This window comes from Falco punctatus (genome assembly GCF_963210335.1).
Source record: "Falco punctatus genome assembly, chromosome: Z".
NCBI lineage: Eukaryota > Metazoa > Chordata > Aves > Falconiformes > Falconidae > Falco > Falco punctatus.
In genome coordinates, this window is record NC_137586.1 from 54,228,732 (window position 1) to 54,249,890 (window position 21,159).

The following is a 21,159-nucleotide window of genomic DNA, read 5'->3' on the forward strand; positions in this document are numbered from 1 at the left end:
TCAATAAAGTTTAGATTGTAGCCCATTTTAAAAGCCTTGTCTCAAATCTATTCACAGGGGTTGCCTCGTTCTTGGAAAGTCTTTGAAACTTTTTAGCTCTGTGTGTGCGTTTGAGGAGGGAGCATTCAGATACTGGAGGAACTTAGAACAGACCTGTTTAGTTTAGCATATACTGATACATGTCTTAACATAAGACACTGGTACAAAACTTACACATTGACTTTACTGCTAGCTGTTCCTCTCTTACATTGTCGAAGTCGGTTTGTTTCTCTGGCCAGTACTGTGAAATATCCATAGGAAAGCAGCCAGGAAGCTCTTCTTTCCAGCATTTACAGACTCTTGAAATGAATAAGAGAGAGGTTTTCCCTCTGAGCACCACTGCCAGAGGGCTGCCTGTTAGCCATGACAGATGATGGATGACAAAATCCTCTCCTGGGCAAGTGCTTCAGCTGTTCAGCTGGCAGATGGTTCTGTCCTCACCTTGTGACATTTTTGGTTGCCCACAGCAGTCAACGCATGGCTGTGTCTCATGTGGCTGTGTCTGGTATCAAGCTGCTTTTTCTGGCTTGTTCTGGTTCCTGGCTTATCCTTTGGAGTGGGAGATGTATGACCACTGCACAGGTATGGCTTTTGGCCTCTGCTTTTCTGAGCATTTCATCTGGGACTGCTACATCTGTAGTCTCACTATTCATCCTTTCCTTGTATAACTGTTCTTTGAGTTTCCCTGAATCTTTTTCCCACTGGCCCACAAATGCATTCAGCATGTCCCATGGCCTGGCCTGTCACTATAAAACACAACTAGGGAGGACATTTGGGCAGACAGTCCTCTGATGGGCTCCTTCCCTCTGCTCCATGTACTCTGCCCATGGATGAGATCACTGCAAACTGCAAATCTCAAAAAAATCCCAGCAACCCTCTGCCTTAGTGCTGCTGCAACATGTGCTGCCTTGATTTCTGGGCACAGGTTTGCAAGGGCCTTGGCACTGCTTGGCAGGACCATATGCATCATCCATTCACCAAAAGACAAATATGACATAATGCTCTGGATCTTTTAGTGGGGGTAAAGTGGAAAGATGGTCTCCCTTGGGAATAGAATGTAATGAGCTGGTTGAGCTTTCAAATTGCTTCTGTGCTTTTAAAAGTAATTCATAGATGCCATCACTCTCAAGGAAAAGAGATTTCTTGCTGCCAGTGCTCCACTTACCACCGGGACATATAATAAGGGGTATTGCTGATGTAGCTTTGGAGCTGATGGGGCAAATATAGACAGACCACTCCATGTGCCCTGCAATGAACATGGGTACTTTTCCTGTGGCTGTTGTGTGGTGTGCCACCCAACTCAGCCAACCCAGTGCCTTGAAATGCCAGATTTTCTTGCTATTTCAGTTAGAACATTTGCCAACAAGAGCTGGGGCAAGAGAAAATGTCACTGTGGTTTAAATTCTTTCTGCAGCTTTCTCTAAGGTGAGATGCTTATTGTGTCCTGTCCCCCTACATCCTCTCTAATCAGCCGACTACTTTCATAATGCTGACAGGAGTATGCCAGGATCCCAGTCTTGAATGTGCTAAACACAGCTGAAAATGGCAAAACAAGGATCCAGAAGTTATTGGGTGGGAGAAAGGAAGGGGAAATACTACACTCGGAAAGAGACAGAACATGACTTTGTAAATCTTAATTTCTTAGGATACCAGGCTGATGAGCTAAACTGTCCAGACCCTATTTTTGAGGTCCAGAGGCAAGACAGAGAGATGTGTGTTACTGTAAATGACAGCTGTACAATTGTGAATGTTTTGACAAAAAGTCAGGGATTTTGCCAAAGTCAGCTTACTGGCTGTGGGGTAGTAGCTGTCATGCCTAAACCACCAATGCAGTACGTCTTCAGCTGCACTATTTTCATTGTGTGGTCATGAACTGAAAACAGCAAATGCTGGCAATCAGATGTCTTTCCTGTAGAAATGAAACTTTTGAGTTCAGAATGCAGCTCTCCTCTTCAAATTCCCCTTCTTTCCCTGCCCCTCCTTCCTGATTAAAGAGCCAGCATAGCAAATGTCATTCCGTAGCATCTCTGAACACATTTGTACAGCAGGGAGTTTTTAACAAAATACAAATCCTTTGAGGAGGTATATCCCAGAAGTGATATTTAATTGACAGGCTGACAAAACAAACCATGCTTGTTCATACATCTGTCTGTCAGTTGCTGCATAATTATGCAACATTCATGCGGACTACAGAAAATACAGTTTTTTTCTAGAAAATCATGACTTTACATATTTCAGCTACTGGATTAAGACAGTTATATTCTTGTCATTCCATCTTTATCTCTGACATACACATTTATTCAGTTCTATTTTCTTTATTATGGAGCATCAAAAAAGAGCAAAAGGCCAGTCAGGGACTTCAGAAACAGGGACTCATATTTTCCAGGGATTGGTGATTGTTCAAAGCAGACATTGAAAACACCGCACTGACACTGTACAGTTAAATTTAGAGCCTCCGGTGAGAGAAAAGAAGTTTTTACTCTTGAAACCATTGGCTTTAATTGAAATGGTGCCTTTTAGGGAAGAATCCTTCAGCACAAAACCAGCGGGAATCTAAACAGACAAGGGACCATAGGGTAAACTGTCCACGTCGTATAGAAACCACATCAGGTACACATCTACAGAGTGTTTCAGGATTAAGTGCACTAGGACTGGGCACTGATTATATAGCAGCAGCCTCAGCCCTGAAGGAAGTGTCCCTACAGGTACAGGTCTGCACACACAGCCCTGATCTATGAGGAGCCAGCAAACAGAAACCACTGCAGAGCTGTTCAGATCAAGGTGCCCAGCTTTGCATGGGATTCATGATAGCCAGCCTTCTTCTGCTGGTCTTGGGTTTTAAAAACATGGGAAAACTCAGATCAATCAAATGTTGTCAAGCCAATTCTGTCTGTGATGAGTACCTACTCAGGGACAAAACCTTCCCCGCTGGGCTTATGTCTTAGCCCGAGAAAGCGAGAGTTTTCAGAGCAGAACCTGTGGACTGGGACTGCTGTTAACCTGACAAAAGACATGCAACTTGGAAATTCTACTGGAGCTCACCAAACTCTTCATACTCAGTATCAGGAAGTAAAGAGGACTTTAGTCACATGCAAAGTTAAATGGCAGATGAACTAGTTTTTAAAGGTCTTAGAAGCATGGTAGGTTTCAAATGTGGATGCCTTGCATGGTAACCAAAAATACTTCAGGTCTTTTTCATAGTGCATCCAGGTTATTCCTCTCTGGTGACTCTAGGATGCTTCAAATAATGTCAGCAAGGCTACATGCAGTGCAACATATTGCCAGTTTGTCTTCAGCTATGATTAAGTGCTTAAGACCTGTCTGACTTCAAACAGAAATGTAAATGCTTTGTTGATCTGGGACCCTCATTTGTGTACATATATTGCAGAAGATGGGGACCCCTTATTTTAGATTGTATTGAAAATGTCACAGGTCAAGGGATTGGTTTAATTGTACTTTTATTTTGATTATTGGCTGTCCTGATAAGAACACAATGAAGAGCATTGATTCAGTCAGTAGGACTGTGGTATCTCATCTAAGCACCATACCAAACGCTAACTGTTGTACACAAGGAGAGAAATAGAGGAAATGTAAATTAATTCAAAGCTGAGGAAAAGTTATGATCAGGAAAGAAAGATGAAGCCAGGTAGAGTCCTCTTTGGGCAATGCACTCAAAAGTGCCTGAACTGTCCTAATATCTCCCTGTACTGAAACCAAGGGGAAAGCTCAATAACTTCAATCTGCTCCTATGATCCTCAGTGTGATTGTTATTGCAGATCTCACTGAGTAAAGACAGACAGGCACTCTAAAAATCCCAGGCATTCTGCTGTAGAAAGACCACACACTCATTTCCCATTTTCAGTCCTCTTCTCATTCTGTTTTGGGTCGTTTGCTTTCCCAGAGGACCTTTCCCTCTCTTTTCCCTTTCCTCTGTGGCTGGGTGCTGAGGAGGTGATGAGCAGAGAGGTTATGCAAGCAGAGGGAAACATAGGGGACAGCTCCGAACCAAAACCGAAACAACAGAAGTGGATAAAAAGCCGTGGATCAAGTATCTGCTATTAGCGGCTGGATAAAGAGCCCTGCAGTCCCAAATGCACAAAGAATTATAAATACCCATAGAAATACTCTGTCTATTACCATAGCTACGTATTTCCAATCATCTTCCACCTGCAAGACAAAAAAAAAAGGAAAAGGATAAACTATATGTGATGTAACATGAAATTGCAAGTTGACATTATGCAGCAGAAATGTCCCTTATGCTTTTGAGTGTGAGGAGAAACATACAGTCAGGAATGCTGCTTGTCATGCTTATAGTGGTTGCAGTTTTCAAGCGTTTTTAAAGGGGCCTGATTTTCTACCACTTTTGGCTGAGAACATTTAACACTGTCTTAGTCTGCTGAATTTTTCTAAATATTCAAGTCTGTTGGCAAGCTATGGCTGTGATGCTGACATTAACAAATAGGACCTGATTACGACGTGGGTGCAGAGTGGGGTGGTTTAACAGCAGGTAGAATTGCCATAGCTGCACATCCCTAGATGTTGTCTAAGGATTTGGCCTGACAGCCCACACAAGAGGCAGTTTTCTGTTCTGGCCTGGCTTGTCACACTGTCACTCCAGTCAAGCTCCACTTATTCAGCAAACTGGAGAGCTGGACACATGGACTATAGCAAAGCGAGGGTCCTGACTGAGCAAACCACAGCATTATGGGCTAAGCAGGCCAGAACGGATTTTGTACGTCTGAGAGATATACCTTAGAATCACATGCAGTGAAGTTGCTGTCCTTTAAACTGTTACCTACATACAGGGACCACCGCATCAGAAGAACATTCACTCATATAAAACTAGTGACTGGTTAAGAGCTCTCTATTGTGGGATCTTCTACTTGTTTTCCCAGTTTATTGATGTTTCCCTGCAAGAGGCTGCTGTTGCGCTTCTTGTGAAACAAAACACAGCAGAACTCCAGCTGTTGTAAACGTAGCCACAGTTTTTAAGGGACTTTTATTTATACAGAACTAGTACATGATATCACCCATACAGTTTTTCAAGTCCGGCTGAAGCAGAAGCAGCCTGCAGAATCAGTTTCTCAGTGCTTGCCTGAGAACAACTCCCTTTTTTTCCCCAAAGAGAGGGTTTTTCTCAAATGAAAAATCCTGCTTCCCATCCCTAGTATGTTTTGAAAGGTAAGGTACAGAGCTGCTGATGCACTCACCAGACTAAGAATACAATTTCATGTGGCAGGAGAGATTTGCAAAATGCAAATCAGCAAAACTGGCAATGGAAGACTTATCATGAGCTGTATAATCAAAGTGGCATGTTATTCAGATTGCTTCACACAAAGCCTCTTCCTTTTTGGAGTACATCAGAGAAATCAGCTAATACAGTACATGGATATGTTTTATGCACCTGGTGTGGCACTAAGAGCAGGGCTAAGATGTTGGGGTCAACCAAAACATTAAAGCTATAGGTACTAAGCAAGGCTTAACTCAATTGCCATCCTACTCTGTGCTGATAGACTTCTGCCCTTTGCTTTGGGCTGGCATGTATTACCCACACAGCCTATAAATTCAATCACCAGGCCTTAACTGTAGCCTTTTATTCAGAACATTATGGACTTTGTTTTCAGACGAAATTTCTTCTGCAGGACATAAAAAAGGGGCAAAAAAGTAATTTTGGGGTTGCACAGAAGATGCATGAATTTGTGCTGATTTCAACAAAATATTCTGATATAAAGAATACCTCTCAACATTTCCCTCACAAGATACTGTGTTTTTCAATATAAACACAGCAGTATTTAATTTTGAAATGGATTTTGCCATCATAGAGCATCTAAAAAACTTCAAAACCAAAAGCCAACATTTCAAAACAGATCAAAAATAAATGTTTCATTAGGTTCTAAACACTTTTTAAAAACATCTTGAGATGTCAGAGAATTCCTATTCCTTGTGAGTCCTGGGTGTGTGGGATGTCAGATAATCTTTCTTGGAGCTGCTTTTAGTTGCTGGTGTTTACATCTGAGAAAGTGGTCCCAGAATTCTCTAAATTCCAACATGCATTATTTTCTATGACAGTAATCCCAGCTAGGATGAAAGATTCATAACCTCACACAAGAAAATCCATTAATTCAAATGCCAAGTCTCATTTTTAAACCTCTCTCTTGCCTTTTTTAAAATGTCTTTATTAATATCTGTTGTCTGTTTTTATTCAGCTGTCTTCCCCAAAACAACTTTTATTTCCACTTATGGTTTTTTTTATGGCTGAAAATACTGTATTGCTAAAGTCACAGTTAGTCAAATCACTGTAAAAATATCAAAAAGCCAGACTGAAACTAAGTACAGACAACAGCATTCTGAAAGGAGTATCTTTACCAGATTTATCACTGGCTGAGAATAGTTCTTTTCCAGATCAACTAGTGTGCTGCTAGACAAGCCCTGTTCTTTAAAAAGCAGTTCCCAGGTTGGCTTGTTCCATTACTAACACAGAAAAGCACCCTGCCTGGCAAACAGCATGCTCAGTATTGAGATGTCACTGCTTACCAGGGCGGAGAATTTGGTGAGCAGTGGAAGAGGGTTGCTTCTGAGGATCTACAGAAGTTGGGTTGGAAGAGACCTTGAAAGGTCCCATCTACTCTATTCCCTGCCCTATGGCAGAATCAGCTCTGCCTGAACCACTGCTGATCAAAGTTCACTCCTCATGGCTGCAACAGGCTGATACTTTTCCTTTGAAGGGTGAGCCTCATGTCTAATCCAGAACTCTCTCGCTGCTTAAATTATCCAATGCAGATAGAGGAAGAACAGGTGAGATCACTTTTCCTGTTCCGTCCCCAATGGATGATTTACCTCCTCCCTTTCTGTAGGAAACCTGGATGTATTCACAGGCCTCAAAATTCTCTTCTCTAGACCCAACAACTCGGCTTCCTCTGGGCTGCCCTCCCAGATCATGTTTTCACTTGCTGGAAGTGTGACCCCATGCCCAGCTGGGTAGTCACCTCTCTTACCTCTTTGGTTTCGTTTTGAGACCTCATGTTTTCTGCAATGAACTGAACGCTGCTAATCACGTCCTTCACTTCTGGGGAGTACTCCATGTGCTCTGCCACCCATTTCAGTGACTGATGGCTCAGTCGTTTTCTTTTGGCAGTAGTGAGTTCAGTTGCCTTGTCACAGTGACTGCATTGCTGCTCCTTGTGTATTTTGGCATCTTTGTGTTTGCTCTGCTTTGACTTGCCTGATGTATTAGCTGATCCTTTCTTGGTTTTCCTGGAGATGTTTTTTTTCTGCTGTTCTAGTGGTCTCTGCATCAACAGGACTTTAGGAAGTAGGCTAAGAAAGATGGTTTTAACCCATTTGGGCATTGTGTGTGTGGTTGGAGTCCTGTAATGTATATTCAGGACAAACACCGTGATGACAATTGACAGAGTCACGAATATCATAGTGAAAAGTAAATATTCACCTACAAGAGGAATTACTAAGGAGGTGGATGGGATTGTTTCTGTGATCACCAGTAAAAATACAGTCAAAGAAAGGAGCACAGAGATGCAAAGGGTCACTTTCTCACCACAGTCAGATGGCAGGTAAAAAACTAACACGGTCAGGAATGAGATGAAGAGACAAGGAATGATCAGGTTTATGGTGTAAAACATGGGCAGCCTTCGAATATAAAAGGAATATGTTATGTCTGTGTAAATCTCTTCACAGCAGTTATATTTGATGTCATGTTTGTAGCCAGAAGCATCAACTATTTCCCATTCACTGTTTTCCCAAAAGTCATTCATATCTACTTTGGATCCAATGATCAGAAGGTCAATTTTGGCTTTGTCATAGGTCCATGAGCCAAATTTCAGGGAACAGTTCTGATGATCAAATGGAAAAAAGGTAATATCCATAGGACAGGAGCTTTTAAAAATAGCTGGTGGTGTCCAGGTGATCATTCCATCATAGCGAAGGTGGGCTTTGGTCTTGCCTTCAACTTGAAAATCTCCCACAGCACTAGAAAGACAAATGAGGCAAAGAAAAGAAAATTACCATGAAAGTAAAATGTCTTTCACGGACACTGCAAGAGGATGCTTTTGAGAGAAAGGGTAAAATGGAAAAGTGTTCATCGTACTTATTATACAAGACAATATCTGGTTTCCAAATTTTGTCTGCTGGTACCCGAACAAATTCAATGCCATCGTATTCTCTGGGATCCCATTGCAATTTGTAGTCATTCCAGATCTGAAAGAAGAATGGACAAGGATTTTAAAACCCTGTATTATCAGCAAATACCTGCTTTTCTGATCTTCCTAGGAGTAAAATGACAGGCTATGATAAAGGCTGAAAGTGTAGCACATGCAGAATGGTACAACGGTGCAAAAGACAACAAGGCCATGTCCTGGAGAAACACTGGACTATATGAATGTTGCTCACGTTGATTTGCTACTCCCTCCTCTGTGAGAGGATTGGATGCCAATTGTTATCCACTGCTGACATGCTGAGATGTCTCCTCTGTCTTGCTACATCAGTATAGAGCCTTACTTGTGCCAGCTTACCTCCCCACTGCAGAGAGGACATACAGGCCTTGCTGCTGCTGTCATGAGAGTGCATCCTGCAGGTTAAAGAAGGCCAGCACCACAGCAGACCAGCATCGTAATGAGAGAGCACACTAACAAGCCGTTGCTGCCAGGGGACATTATTGGTTCCACAGGGACAGCAAATTTCCAAGTCAGGGGCAGTGAGGGATGCCGAGCAGCTCTCTTGTGTTGCTGTCTAGTGTCCTATCGTGGGACCATGCTCCATGCCCTCACAGCCTACCCCAAAGCTCCTGGTCATACGTACAGTGTCTTTTACAGAAAACTTTGTGGGACCGCAATCAATGCCTGAACAAAACTGTTTTTGGTGGAAACTGGCGTGTTTTCTCATCAGCTTAGGTTCTCTAAGGATCTTTGCCTATGTATAAATGCTAAAACCTTAAGGAAAAATGGAAGCATGTTCCTTTTGCTAATAAATGTTGGCATCTTCAATATGGAGATGACCTAGGACTGCATATTTTGTCACACTTAATGGGTACATCCAGCTAGGTTTACCAGATAAACAAATGATCATGAAATTGGGGGAGAATATACCAAACACGAAAGATGGGAGATGTAACCTCATGGAGATCAGAATAAAGAAATTACTTTTTCAAATGGGGCTTTGGTTAATGGAGCTTCTCCTTATTCACACCTTTAAAATCCTTGTTACAAAACAAGCCTTATTATATAGATGTAGTTTACAAGGTAAGACACATTTCATCTTATCAACAAGAAATGCATGGGAAATGCACTGCAGTCACTTACGTGTCTTAGCCACAAATTTGTTTCCATAATCTGATTGACTTCATCCTAGAAAGAAACACAGGCATGCACATCTTCACTCCATATATCAGTTACAGCATCCTAAGATGGCCACAAGCTTACTTGATAAAACTGGAAACTAGAATTCCACATTAACTGATACCAGATTTTTCCTGGCTATTTTCAGAGGGCTTACATATTGTGCAGTGTCACATGCAGCTCTACTGAAACATTTTTAAAGTTCTACTGAAAAATTATGCCCCACAAATACCAGACATACAAAGAGCTGCACTGTTTTGCTGGGGGCCTGCCTGCGGACCTGGAGAGCACAAAACTTATAATTGCTCTGACAAGTACCAGAGGGATAAGGTTCTGCTGGTGGTTCTGTGTTTTGTTGGGTTCAGTGTTTAAAAAACTCTGTTTACACAGTACTGCAGTGGTTAAGATTCAAGGAAAAAGGCATCTGTACCACAGTGCTCCTGCATCTCTATGCAAACCTTTAGAGCAGATACACTCAACCAGCACCAGATTAGGTCAGTGTTGTCCTTCTTTCTAGAGTCAAATTATTGCTATTGCGACTCAGCGATGAATCAGGAAGGTGCTGCAAGAGACACAAAAATAAAATATTGGATCTTGTTCTAATGAGCCTTCAGCCTAAAAGTATTCAGAACGACTCATATTACATGTATTTATGAATGCAGGCTGGCATTCACAATGAAAACATCTGCAAGATTATTGCTTTGGGTAGTTCTTAGTTTTTAAGCATGTGGACTCAAAAAATCTAAGATATTTACAAGCCAAAGCTAGAAAATGCTGATGGATCTTCAACATTGCATACTGAAGATTAAGCACAAAGATAATTTTAAAAGCCTGTAGGGTTCCTGTCTATGGGGTAAACTAAGTTCTTGTAAAAATCATGACTATTTTATAAGAAAATCCAACTGATTTACTTACAACATTCCTTTTTTCCTCCAGAGACAGCACTAGGAGCCAGGGGCTACAATGTGAGACAGAACTGCTGAAACCTGCCAAGCTATGTGCAACATGGAAAGAAAATATTTTGACAAAGGAACTCTTCTAACGGGTGACACCTACCTTCACCAGGAGGAAAGAAAACACTTTGTCAAAGGAAACCCAGCAGGTGACACCTGCCTTCACCTTGAGGACTTCCAATGCCTTCACTTATAGTCTCAGGTAACTCAGTTCCCTGGTTGCTGTTGAATGTCGCTCTTCACTGTCTGCGTATCTCAGAATCAAAACTCTGTCTCTGGTCTGTGGATGATTTGCTTCACAGAGCAGACTTCAGCAAGGATTAAGGTCAGGTTTTACTTCTTCCACAGTCCCTCTCCCCTGCCCTGCCTGTCTACCAGTTCAGACACGCTCACCCTTGTATACAGTGCACCCCAGAACACACAACATTCATCCCCAGCTCCATGCTTTAAAACATCACATTTTATTTTGAAACAGACTGAAAAACCATGCATCTCTCAGGACCACTGGGAAATGACACTGGCCCCACAAAAGAACTAGGCCATGTGCCACACGATGCGGGCACAGCCAGGTGTCTCTGGAATGGGCTAGCCCTATGGAGAGTGGACATTTGGTAATGCTGCTCTGGGTGCCAGAGGCTGCTGCCTGGAGCAAAGGTGTTTGGCACTGCAGAGTAAGCAAATGAATCTGTGTAGCTCGAACCACTCATTTGAGTACTTGGAGCAACTCGGCTGACAGAATGAACAGCAAAGGTATCGGCACGTACACGTATGCACACATGACAATGTCAGCGATGAGGTTTGCAGGTGCAACCATCACAATTACATCTGCTGCATTAGCAATTTGCATGTGTTTGCAGCCATCCCCAAATCTCAGCAGCATTCTGTAACGAGTCTTACCACATTTGTAAGCTGAGTAATGGCCACTTCAAAATACACTGTGACAGGATCAGACACATTTTCCACTGGCCTGATGAACTGGTTGTACTGGGAGAAGAGTTTGTGAAATAACCGTTCCTCTGATTCGCAAGCTGTGGTACCTGTGTTGGTAAAGACAAAGAACCGCTATGTCAGAGGTAAGGAAAAGGGAAAAAGGGTGCTGGATAACACACTAGTCCATGCTGTATTTCTGGATCCTGTTCTTGTGACCATGTATCAAGACACAGGAGCACAGGGAGAAGAGGGCTACCAGTAGGCTGTCTGTTGAAGGCATTTTCCTTCAACATGAACAATTCCTTCAAATGAAGGACATTGCCCACTGCTCCCTGTATCCTCAAAGTGTAAGGTGAACGGCCTGAATGGAAACGTGTCCTAGGCTGGATCCAGCCTATGGGCCTCCATTTGGCCCACCCTGATATCAGACCCAGGCAGAGTAGGTGGTGTGAAGCAGAAACCAAAGAAATGTGGTGGATTTAATCTTTGGGAGTTTTTACGGTAAAACTGAGAGTTTATGAAAAGCATAGCTACTTAGAAATTAAGAGCTTGAGGCTGCAACTACTGGATCAAAATCTGTCAGGGACTCTGATTAGGTGATTATAATGACTCCTCCTAGCCTTAAAAACTATGACTACATTTTATCCTCATGCTTTCTATTTCAGCTCTTTAGATGGCACAATTTTTGTTCTAAAGGAAGTTCATTTATTAAGTTCTATGAGAAAAAAAATGTGAAAATACTAAAATAGCTTATAAAATAGCATGCATCTTCGCAATACAGAGCCGTTCTTTGGGAAAAAGCAGATCATAGCTGTAATCCCCAGTCAGTGCAGGACAGAGTGGATGGCTTAGTGAGAATAAGGTATACAACAGGCACTGAGCTGCCTCACTGCAGAGTCAAGAAGAATGTTTTTAATCTTTTACATACAGACAAAATTTGAAATAGTTATTTTCACTGTGCTAAGGGCTACAGCCTTAGATTTCAAAACAAAAGATTAAATTGTGTAGACTGACAACATCAGCTCAGAAAAACAATTTTCTTTAATAACTTTGCTATTTCAATGCACTACTATAATTCAGCACTTAAATTCAAAATATTTCATATAGCAGAGATTTAGAATATGCTCTTTGTATTGAGCACAGCTGCATTATCAAAGCTACATGATGACACCAAAGATATTACTGATACAAATGAGGAAAAAATAGTTTTTCAGATACATGATCAGAAGTCCCAGACTGTGCTAGAACACATCAGGAAAGCAATCATAGGAAGCATTTATGACTGCAAATGTTAAACGTAGAAGGGGTTTGTGTCAGGCAGTGTGGTCTATGGCACAGCACAGGATATAAATTTGCAATTTACAGTTCTTTCAGTGAAAACAAGCGTCTGTGGTTGCACAGATGTCCTACAGGGAGATGCTTAGTCTCAGCATACTGCACTGTTTTCATGCTTACGCTTTCCTTCCCCTGCATTTGAAAAAAAAATGACACCTCTGTCTCTAAGATGATACAAAACATGCTCATATTCAGAGGATTATCACAATTAAAAACTGAAATGGTTGCTGGTGACTTACATGTATGGAAAGAAAATTCCAGTAAAACTTCCATGACCTGGTGTTTTGTTTCATCCTTTTAGCAGCATCCAGAGAAGACACATGAATGTCTGTAAAGTTTGGATGTTTCCATATCATGTATTTTGCCATTAAAAAAGGAAATTGTAATTTCATTTTTGGATTTTCCTCATTATTATCCATCACACTGTGACTAGAAGTACCCTACTATGGGAACATGAGTTTCTTAGCAAAGTCTCATGACTGAAACTGGTGAGTCTAAAATCATGTTTAATTTGAAAATTTCCTACTGGCTTCTTAACAGATGTATGCTTTAAAATAAAGTAACAGAAACAGACAAGTATTTAGGCCTTTCATTTTTATATCTCGGTTACAGATACTTATCCCATTGGTGCTGATTTCAGACAATGCCTTAATGCCTTACTAACACAAGCAGTAAGTGTCATAAATGTCTTGGTCCTCAGCAGAAGTGAGACTAAAAAAAGATGTAGTGTCTTAAAAGCAAAAATTCTGCTGAACCTCAGTGAGACTTGTGGATGGAAATCACTTCACCATATTTAACCATAGATCACAAACAACAGTGAACAAATATCAAGTTCTCACTTTTGAAGGTGTGAGTACGGAACATGCATATCTTCAGCCTGCATTATTTAAGCTATTGCAAAATTCAAGCACAAACGAAATTACTAGAACTCCTATGTAATTTTCATTCTTTGCTAGAAACAGTTTCTGTTATCAAACAAAAATGAAGAGTTTTATGTGTGCAAACTAGTATTGCTTTAGCTCTCTTAAAATACTGTTCAAATGTTACAGATTTCAGGTTAGAAATAGCTGGTAGAAGCTTTACATTGAATTCACTCCAGGAAAACAGAAGCAGAAACAATGACTAGAGAATATTTTAGAGACTAGTATCAAAGAAAGCCTACCTTTAATCAAGGATGTGAACACGAATACCCATACACAGAAAGCAGGGTAACACCGACATTGCCACCCCTCAGGATGCATTGCTAGCAGCAGAATAGAGCTTCCTTTTGACAAGAGAGGTTTGGGGAAAGAAACAGAAGGCAAGAAGACATACAAGCCCCCTGGATGGTAAGTAGGCGGTACAAAGGTGGATTTCAGTTTTGCATTTGCAGCAAACTCTGCAGTCTGCTGAGCAGAGCACAGCCTTGCAGATTTGATTCCACTATCACCAGGCGAGGATTGCTCATGCTGTGCAGAGAGAAGGGAGTTGGGCAGCATCCTAGTTGGGCAGCATCTTGCCTCTGGGGGAATGTATGAGTGCAGGAGAGAGAAGGGAGGCAAGACACACAGGGTGGCCAGCGTGGCGTAGAGCTGGGGGAGGAATTCCCTCCGCCCTCCACCCACTGATTAAATAACACACATCCAAAAGCAGCTGCATTAGCTATTGCCTGATGCTCACCTGAGTGAGTCTGTCAGAATGTGCAGAGATGAAAAAACTTCAGTTTCTAGGCTAAAGACTAATTCTGCAGCAGGAGAAATGGATGCTATATAGTTTTAACACTTCTACCAGAAACCATCCAGACCCTGAAATAAGCGCAGCATCATGTGATAGACATGCTTGACAGTATTCTGAGTGAATAAATCTAAGGCAAGTATATTTATTATTGCCATCTGACAGGAACAGCTAAGCATGCTAAGTTCTTCCCTGACAGGCAAGTCAGCCCACAACATCAATTTTTCTATCTTTTTTTTTTTTTTTTGGGGGGTGTGTGTGTGCAGTGATTCCTGTGTCAGTATCCTGCTAGGGTGGAAATGGAGCAGTTGAATAAGGGAAAAACATCAGGTGCTGTTACAGAAGTACCTAATAGGCTGAGTTCACTGGGACAGAATGTTACTCTTAATCACAGAAGTTAAAAAAACAGAGATCATGATCCTGTAGAGACTAATGTGTGTTCACTACTCAAGCATTCAGTAAGCATGTCCTTGCAATAGGAATGCCTGAAAAGAATCTGTAGGCAAAAGGTCTGAAAAACTCAGGACCTTGTTTAACTGCAGAAGGGAGGAAGGCACCACAGGTTACAGTCTCACGGAAAGCAGCTTGGACAGGGCATCTCCTTTATGTGTGCTTAATCCAGCATGAACCAGTCTGAGTGACTGGATGAATGATTTGACCAAAACTGAAATGCTGCTGATTTCCAGGCAGTTTCATTGTTGTGTGAGTGTGGAGAAAAAAGAAAAGCCATAAACAGGAAAAGGACGCCCTTAATACTGCAGAGCACAGAGGCAATGCTGCAGCTCAGCATAAGAAAATGATTTTTTTTCTACAGAAGTTGTTAAAATACGGATAGAAGGAAAGAGGTCTGCCTGGAAGAAAGAGACTTAGGAATGGTTTGCCTGCATAGAGAAGATACCCGAAGTGGACAAAGTTGCCCATAGCAAATTTTGGTGGGTGAAAAGGCAGTCTTGGAGGATTACTAACAGCAACCCTACTCCAGAGCTCACTGGTTTCAGGGAGCCTTGAGCAAAGAGATGAGAAACAAAAAAAATCAAACCACAAGGGTGTCTGGGGGGCTGGGAGTAATCTTATACTTTCAAAAGCAACAGCAAACTAAACATGGTTGTAAGTAGAGACCATAAGGCATGGCTATGAGGCATAACTATGAGCTGAAGTTATAAATTCTCCTTTCAAATTATTTGAAGATGAAAATGTGGGTTTCAGCATAATGATTTTTCTTGTAAATTTCCATTTTCCCAACATTTAACCAAAAAACATTTTGCCTTGTGTCTGGTTTTCGCAAGTCGCAATGTTTATTAGAATGATGTTAACAGTTCAGGTCCATAACCTTCCAGTTCCCTCACTTTATCCAATGAAGCTCATACTTCCTTCTTGGATTTATGCTGCTCATGGTGCACTGTGGCTAATAGAATTATGCAGCTGTGCAGTATCACGGGATGCCTGTGGCTGGCTGTAGTCATGGCATATGCACTCTTGTTAAAGTCCAGTGCTTGTAGAAAGATGACATATGGTAACACAGTCAGATGCAATTTGAAAACAAACTGACCCTAAATTAAAATGTTTTGACATTTCCAAACTCTTTGCCCTTCCAGAGGACTGACAGGCCAGGGAACTGGGTGTGAGAAGTTAACATACCTGCGAATGCATACCTGGGTTAAACTGAAGGGTCTTCAGAGGTGAGGGTAATGAGTGTATTTTCCCTCTGGAGAGAAAGATCAATGGCAGGCCAGCTGGCAAGGTGATCCCTTCTGCTACACGAGGTAAAGAGCTGCTCTTTTATGGGGAGGAAGAGACTGGGGAGGCCGAGTTAGGAGGCAATACCAATCACTCAGTGAGCGGATGGCAGGAGGGATTGTGCCACACTTGCCCTGCTGTTAGGACCCTGCTGGAGTGGGTGCTGCCTTTGGGAAAGGTTGAAGAAGAAGGCAGAGTTCAAACTGGGCTATGACAAGCAGCTACTGAGGCATCCAGATGGAGAGTCCAGAGGGAAAAGCTGAGGTACTGCCTCAGCGACAAGGAAGCCAGCTGGAAGTGGAGCAAAAAGTTTGTGCATCATTGCCTAATTGAATCTAACATGAACTGGCCAAGGGAGGTGTCAATATGCCAGGCTCAAACAGCAAGCACATACTGACAGGCTTTCACTCTTACTTTGCCCTCCATGTGTAAAAGAAGAGGCTGATTTAGTCTCTTCACATGTGCTTTTACTCTCTAAGAACATACTGACTCAGAGAAAAATCTCTGGCCTCCTTTCTTCAGGTGGGGTGCCTCAGGCACAAGAGGGCAAGCAGCTTGCAGGGATGCACAAAATCTGCCCAGTATAAAGGTTTCCAGCACATGGATGCACTTCACCACTGGAGCTTGACTTTGTAAAAGTTGCATGTTGCTAACTGTGAAAAAACATCAGGACCTATTTGGAAGGTTGTCTGTGCCCTGCAGCTCTGGCTGAAGGCACACACCTCAGTGCTATTGGCAAGCCTAATAACAGATTCTGATTTTTGGAGTTAGGTCCAGGTTTGAATGGCTGATTTTTCCCTCTAGACCAACTAGTTCACTGCTGGACAGCAATATCTGAATTGTTTGTAGGCTTTGACAATGCAATGGATTCATCTGCAGTGGGGCTGTGACACCTTTTCCATGGTGACTCACTCATGCCCTGCCCACCCGCTGACAAGTCACCGAACCCAGTGTAGAAGTTCACTTCCCAGCTCTTCCAACTGCTAACTACCACTAGGCAAGTGAGTTTGCACCTAGGGCCACCTGTTCCCCTTTCCATTGCTGGTCTAAAAGCACTGTGGGGGGATAAGCTGCTTCTCATTGTTTTCTTGCTTAGGGCTACCTGTACATTTGCTTGTTGTGGCTGTGCTGAAATAGCTGTGAAGATGCCTGGGATCTCAGCAGCACTGCATTGTTATGTCTACTTTCCCACTTACTGCTTTTGCAAGCAGACAGCTGTTCAGGAAGCAACCAACTCGGCCACAGCTCACTCCTACCTGAGTATTCACACACATCAATTCTCTGTGCACGGGACACCTGCTGCTAATAAAAATGATGCTAAAGGAAGGAAACTGTAATGGGATAGTGAAAGTATCAGACAAATCCAATCATCTTACTGGCCATTCTTTAGTCAGCCTTGGATAGCTAAATTAAGGTAAAGAGGGGACCTTGGTAAAGCTCACAGACAGAGGGGAAATTTCTGAGAGTGAGAGACACTTCAATCAAGCAGGCAAATGGAGGACAAGCTCGCAGGCTGGGATCTGAAGCTGCAGCGCAGGCTATGCGTGATAAAAGAATAGTTTAGCTTGCAGAGGTTGTTGGCACCAGAGCTTTTTCTGTGTCTATGGACATGGAAAATATCCTGCATGGACAGCTCAGCTGCTTGTGAACAGTAATATTTTACTTTAAAATGCTCTGTTCTGATCCATGGCAGTTGGAGACCAACACCTTCCAGGTCTTTCAAGCTAAGCTGCCATCCCTTGTCAGTCATAACTCCAGTTCACAGCAGAAATAAAGCAGGCTTTTTGACCATTGTCGTGGCTTAACCCCAGCTGGCAATCAAGCCCCACACAGCCGCTTGCTCACTCCCCCTCACCGAGAGGGGTGGGGAGGAGAATTGGAAAGAAATGTAAAACTCGAGGTCTGAGATAAGAACAATTTAATAGGTAAAACAAAAGCTGCACATGCAAGCAAAGCGAAATAGGGCATTCATTCACTGCTTCCCATGGGCAGGCAGGTCCTCAGCCATCCCCAGGGAAGCCGGGCTCCATCACACGTAACTGTTACTCAGGAAGACAAATGCCATAATGCCAGATGTCTCCCCCTTCCTTCCTCTTCCCCCAGTTTATATACTCAGCATGCCATTCTATGGTATGGAATATCCCTTTGGCTAGTTCAGGTCACCTGTCCTGGCTGTGTCCCCTCCCAGTCTCTTGTGCCCTCCAGCCCTCTCGCTGGCACGGCCCAAGAACCCGAGAAGTCCTTGTCTTAGTATAAACATCACCTAGCAACAACTAAAAATGTCAGTGTGCTGTCAGTGTTGTTCTCACAGCAAATCCAAAACCCAACACTGCACCAGCTACTAGAAGAAAAAAACAACTGTATCACAGCTGAAACCAGGGCAATCAATTGAGACACCGCAGATGTTAGGCAGGGAGACAGAGGCCAACTCTGGGACAGCCCTCTGAGAGAAGTGATCTGTCCCAGTGAGCACTGGGCTGAAAGTGGAAATCACCAAGAGGCATTTTTTACCCAAGTAGTTGGGCGAAATGGTCACAAAGATTTACACTTTCTGGAAGCAAAACTTCAGAATCTACTAATTGTGTTGTCAGAGTTACCCTTTGCTGACAGGTGATCATCTGTTACTATGGCAGAGCAAATCACTGCTCCCTACATTCTCCTTTCTGACGTTATCCAGGAGGTGTTTTGTCTCAGCTGTTTTTCTTGGTTACTCCTGCTCTTTGTTTCTGACCTGCATTCCTCCATCTGCCCATGTTGAAAACACTCCAATTACCACAAATCCTTCCACTCCCAACCTACTGCTCTCCTCCAAACATGTTTCCTTACATCTTTTTTCTCTGTGCTCTACCCTCCCTGCTGCACCACCCCCACCCCCCACCCCCCTTTCTTCTCTATCTGCCCATCCTCCTGCCTCTTTTCCTCTTGTGGACAAAGCACCAGAGGATCAAGAGGGGATGAGAAAGACAGGGGACAGAGAGAAAAGTGGTAAATTTTCTCTTGCTTCTTCTAATCCTTTTTGTTTCTGTTGCTTATTCTTTTTCCTCTCTTTATGCCTGCTACAACCTCCATCTTTCTAGTCCTTTTTTCTTTTCCTCTTTACCCCAGTATCTGAGATCACTTTGTCTCTTTTTCTCTCTGTGCTCCTATAGTGGGTTTACATGGCAAGGTTTTGGTATCAGGGGTGCTACAGGAACGGCTTCTGTGAGGAGATGCCAGAAGCTTCCCCCATGTCCAGTGGAGCCAATGCCAGCTGGCCCCAAGATGAACCCACCGCTGGCCAAGGCTGAGCCCATCAGCGGTGGAAGTAGCACCTCTGTGATAGTAATATTAAGAAGGAAAAAAGAAAAAAAACCCATGGAGCCAGCAAGAGAAAGGAGTGAGACAATGTGAGACTCTGCAGACACCCAGGTCAGTGCAGAAGGAGAGGCAGGAGGTGCTCCAGGCATCAGGGCAGAGATTCCCCTGCAGTCCATGGTGAAGCCCACGGTGAGGCAGGCTGTGCCCCTGCAGCCCATGGAAGTCCACAGTGGAACAGATATCAATATGCAGCCCATGGAGGACCCCACACTGGACCAGGTGGGTGCCTGAAGGAGGCTGTGACCCATGGGAAGCCTCTGCTGAAGCAGGTTTGCTGGCAGGACCTGTGGACCCATGCAGAGAGAAGCCCACGCTGACACAGGTTTGCTGGCAGGACTTGTGACCCTGTGGGAGACCCACACTGGAGCAGTCTGCTCCTGAAGGGCTGCACCCCGTGGGAGGGACCCGTGATGGAGCAGCGTGTGAAGAACTGGAGCCCTGGGGAAGGACTCATGTTGGAGAAGTTCATGGAGAACCATCTCTCGTGAGAGGGACCCCGTGCTGGAGCAGGGGAAGAGTGTGAGGAGAAAGAAGTGGTAGAAACAACTGTGATGAACTGACTGTAACCGCCACTGCCTGTTCCCCTGTGCTGCTCATGGGGAGGAGGTGGAGAAATCAGAATTATATTAAGCCCAGGAAGAAGGGAAGGGGGGGGGTGCGGGGGGGAAGGTGTTTTTCTGATTTGAATGGTAATAAACTAATTTTCCACAAGTAGAATCTGTTTTGCCTGGACAGTAATTTCTGAGTGATCTCCCTGCCCTTATCTCAACCCATGAGCCTTTTGTTTCATTTTGTCTCCTGTGTCCAGTTGAGTGGGGGAGTGATAGAGTGCTTTTAGTGGGCACCTGGCATCCAGCATAACTCCCCTTTCTCTTCCTTCATTAATGTTTTGTCCTCTGAAGCCTTCTCTGCCTGCCACAGCTTAGTGTTCCGACAACAAAACGCACAGCACAAAGCACAAACGTGTATCCGCCTCCACAGGTGCTGAAGCAGCACCTCTCACACTGAATCTTGTGCACAAACACCCTCACTCTCAGACAGCTCTGAAGATATTATGTAGTCCTCTCTCCTGTATGAACATACACCTGCAGAACCTGTGTGAAATGTGGCATATCTTCTCCAGAGACACTCAACATGGAAATCCATCTGGTGGACACCAGCCTGCCAAACCCTAAATTCTTTAGAGCCCCAGTATCATTTCCTACAGCTCCACAGAAGCAATATCAACAGTGGCATGTCTGCATTTCTTTTTTTATTCTTCTTCTGTGGAGTGAGGGCCATAGGGAAGCAGAGGAACACAGTTCTTCCAAGGGCACTGAAGAACAGAGGATTGCGTTGCTGTTTGCTCTGACTTTTCACACACTGTACCTGCCTTGTCTGTGCTGATTACAGTCTCACCAGGGCAGAAAGTTTCTATTCACTTGTGTTTGTGCTGAGTGTGGTTGGGATCCCTTGTTTCGTTTGACTCCTGGATATCACTACAACAAACCATGCTAATAAAGCATTTACTAGAAGAATACTAGGAATCTGGTTTTCACTGCCTCATTGGCAGACATTCAACTATCACAGAAGCAGTTCTAGGTCATTACCCTTTGCTTAAGTGTTAGTACAGTCCAGCTTCTCAAGTCTCACACCCTGAGCAGTGCACTCACACAGCTGGTTCAAGTCCTGCACCCCCTGCAGCAAGGCCTGGATCTCACCCACAGGTAAGCCCTGGGCTTTGGACTCTCTCCTGCTCTGGGAACCTT

At 43.4% G+C, this 21,159-nt stretch overlaps 1 protein-coding gene across 1 annotated transcript; it reads right to left on the reverse strand.

Moving 5' to 3' along the window:
- Positions 1 to 36: 36 nt before the first annotated feature.
- On the reverse strand, positions 37 to 15,558 carry CHRNA6 (cholinergic receptor nicotinic alpha 6 subunit). The gene is made up of 6 exons (XM_080372048.1): positions 13,767 to 15,558; positions 11,237 to 11,376; positions 9,351 to 9,395; positions 8,141 to 8,250; positions 7,035 to 8,022; positions 37 to 4,206 (listed from the first exon to the last, which is right to left on the reverse strand). Exons 1-6 carry the CDS (start codon positions 14,080 to 14,082, stop codon positions 4,084 to 4,086), a joined length of 1,722 nt encoding a protein of 573 aa, XP_080228174.1. The 5' UTR covers positions 14,083 to 15,558; the 3' UTR covers positions 37 to 4,083.
- Between the last annotated feature and the right edge of the window lie 5,601 nt (positions 15,559 to 21,159).

Excerpts from the sequence above, each read along its gene's own strand:
- CHRNA6 (XM_080372048.1), bottom strand. The coding sequence starts at position 14,082 with ATGCTGCCCAACTCCCTTCTCTCTGCACAGCATGAGCAATCCTCGCCT. Across the intron at positions 11,377-13,766 it reads GTTCACATCCTTGATTAAAG|GTACCACAGCTTGCGAATCA; the intron begins GTAGGCTTTCTT and ends TTACCAACACAG. Across the intron at positions 8,251-9,350 it reads CAAATTTGTGGCTAAGACAC|ATCTGGAATGACTACAAATT; the intron begins GTAAGTGACTGC and ends TTCTTCTTTCAG.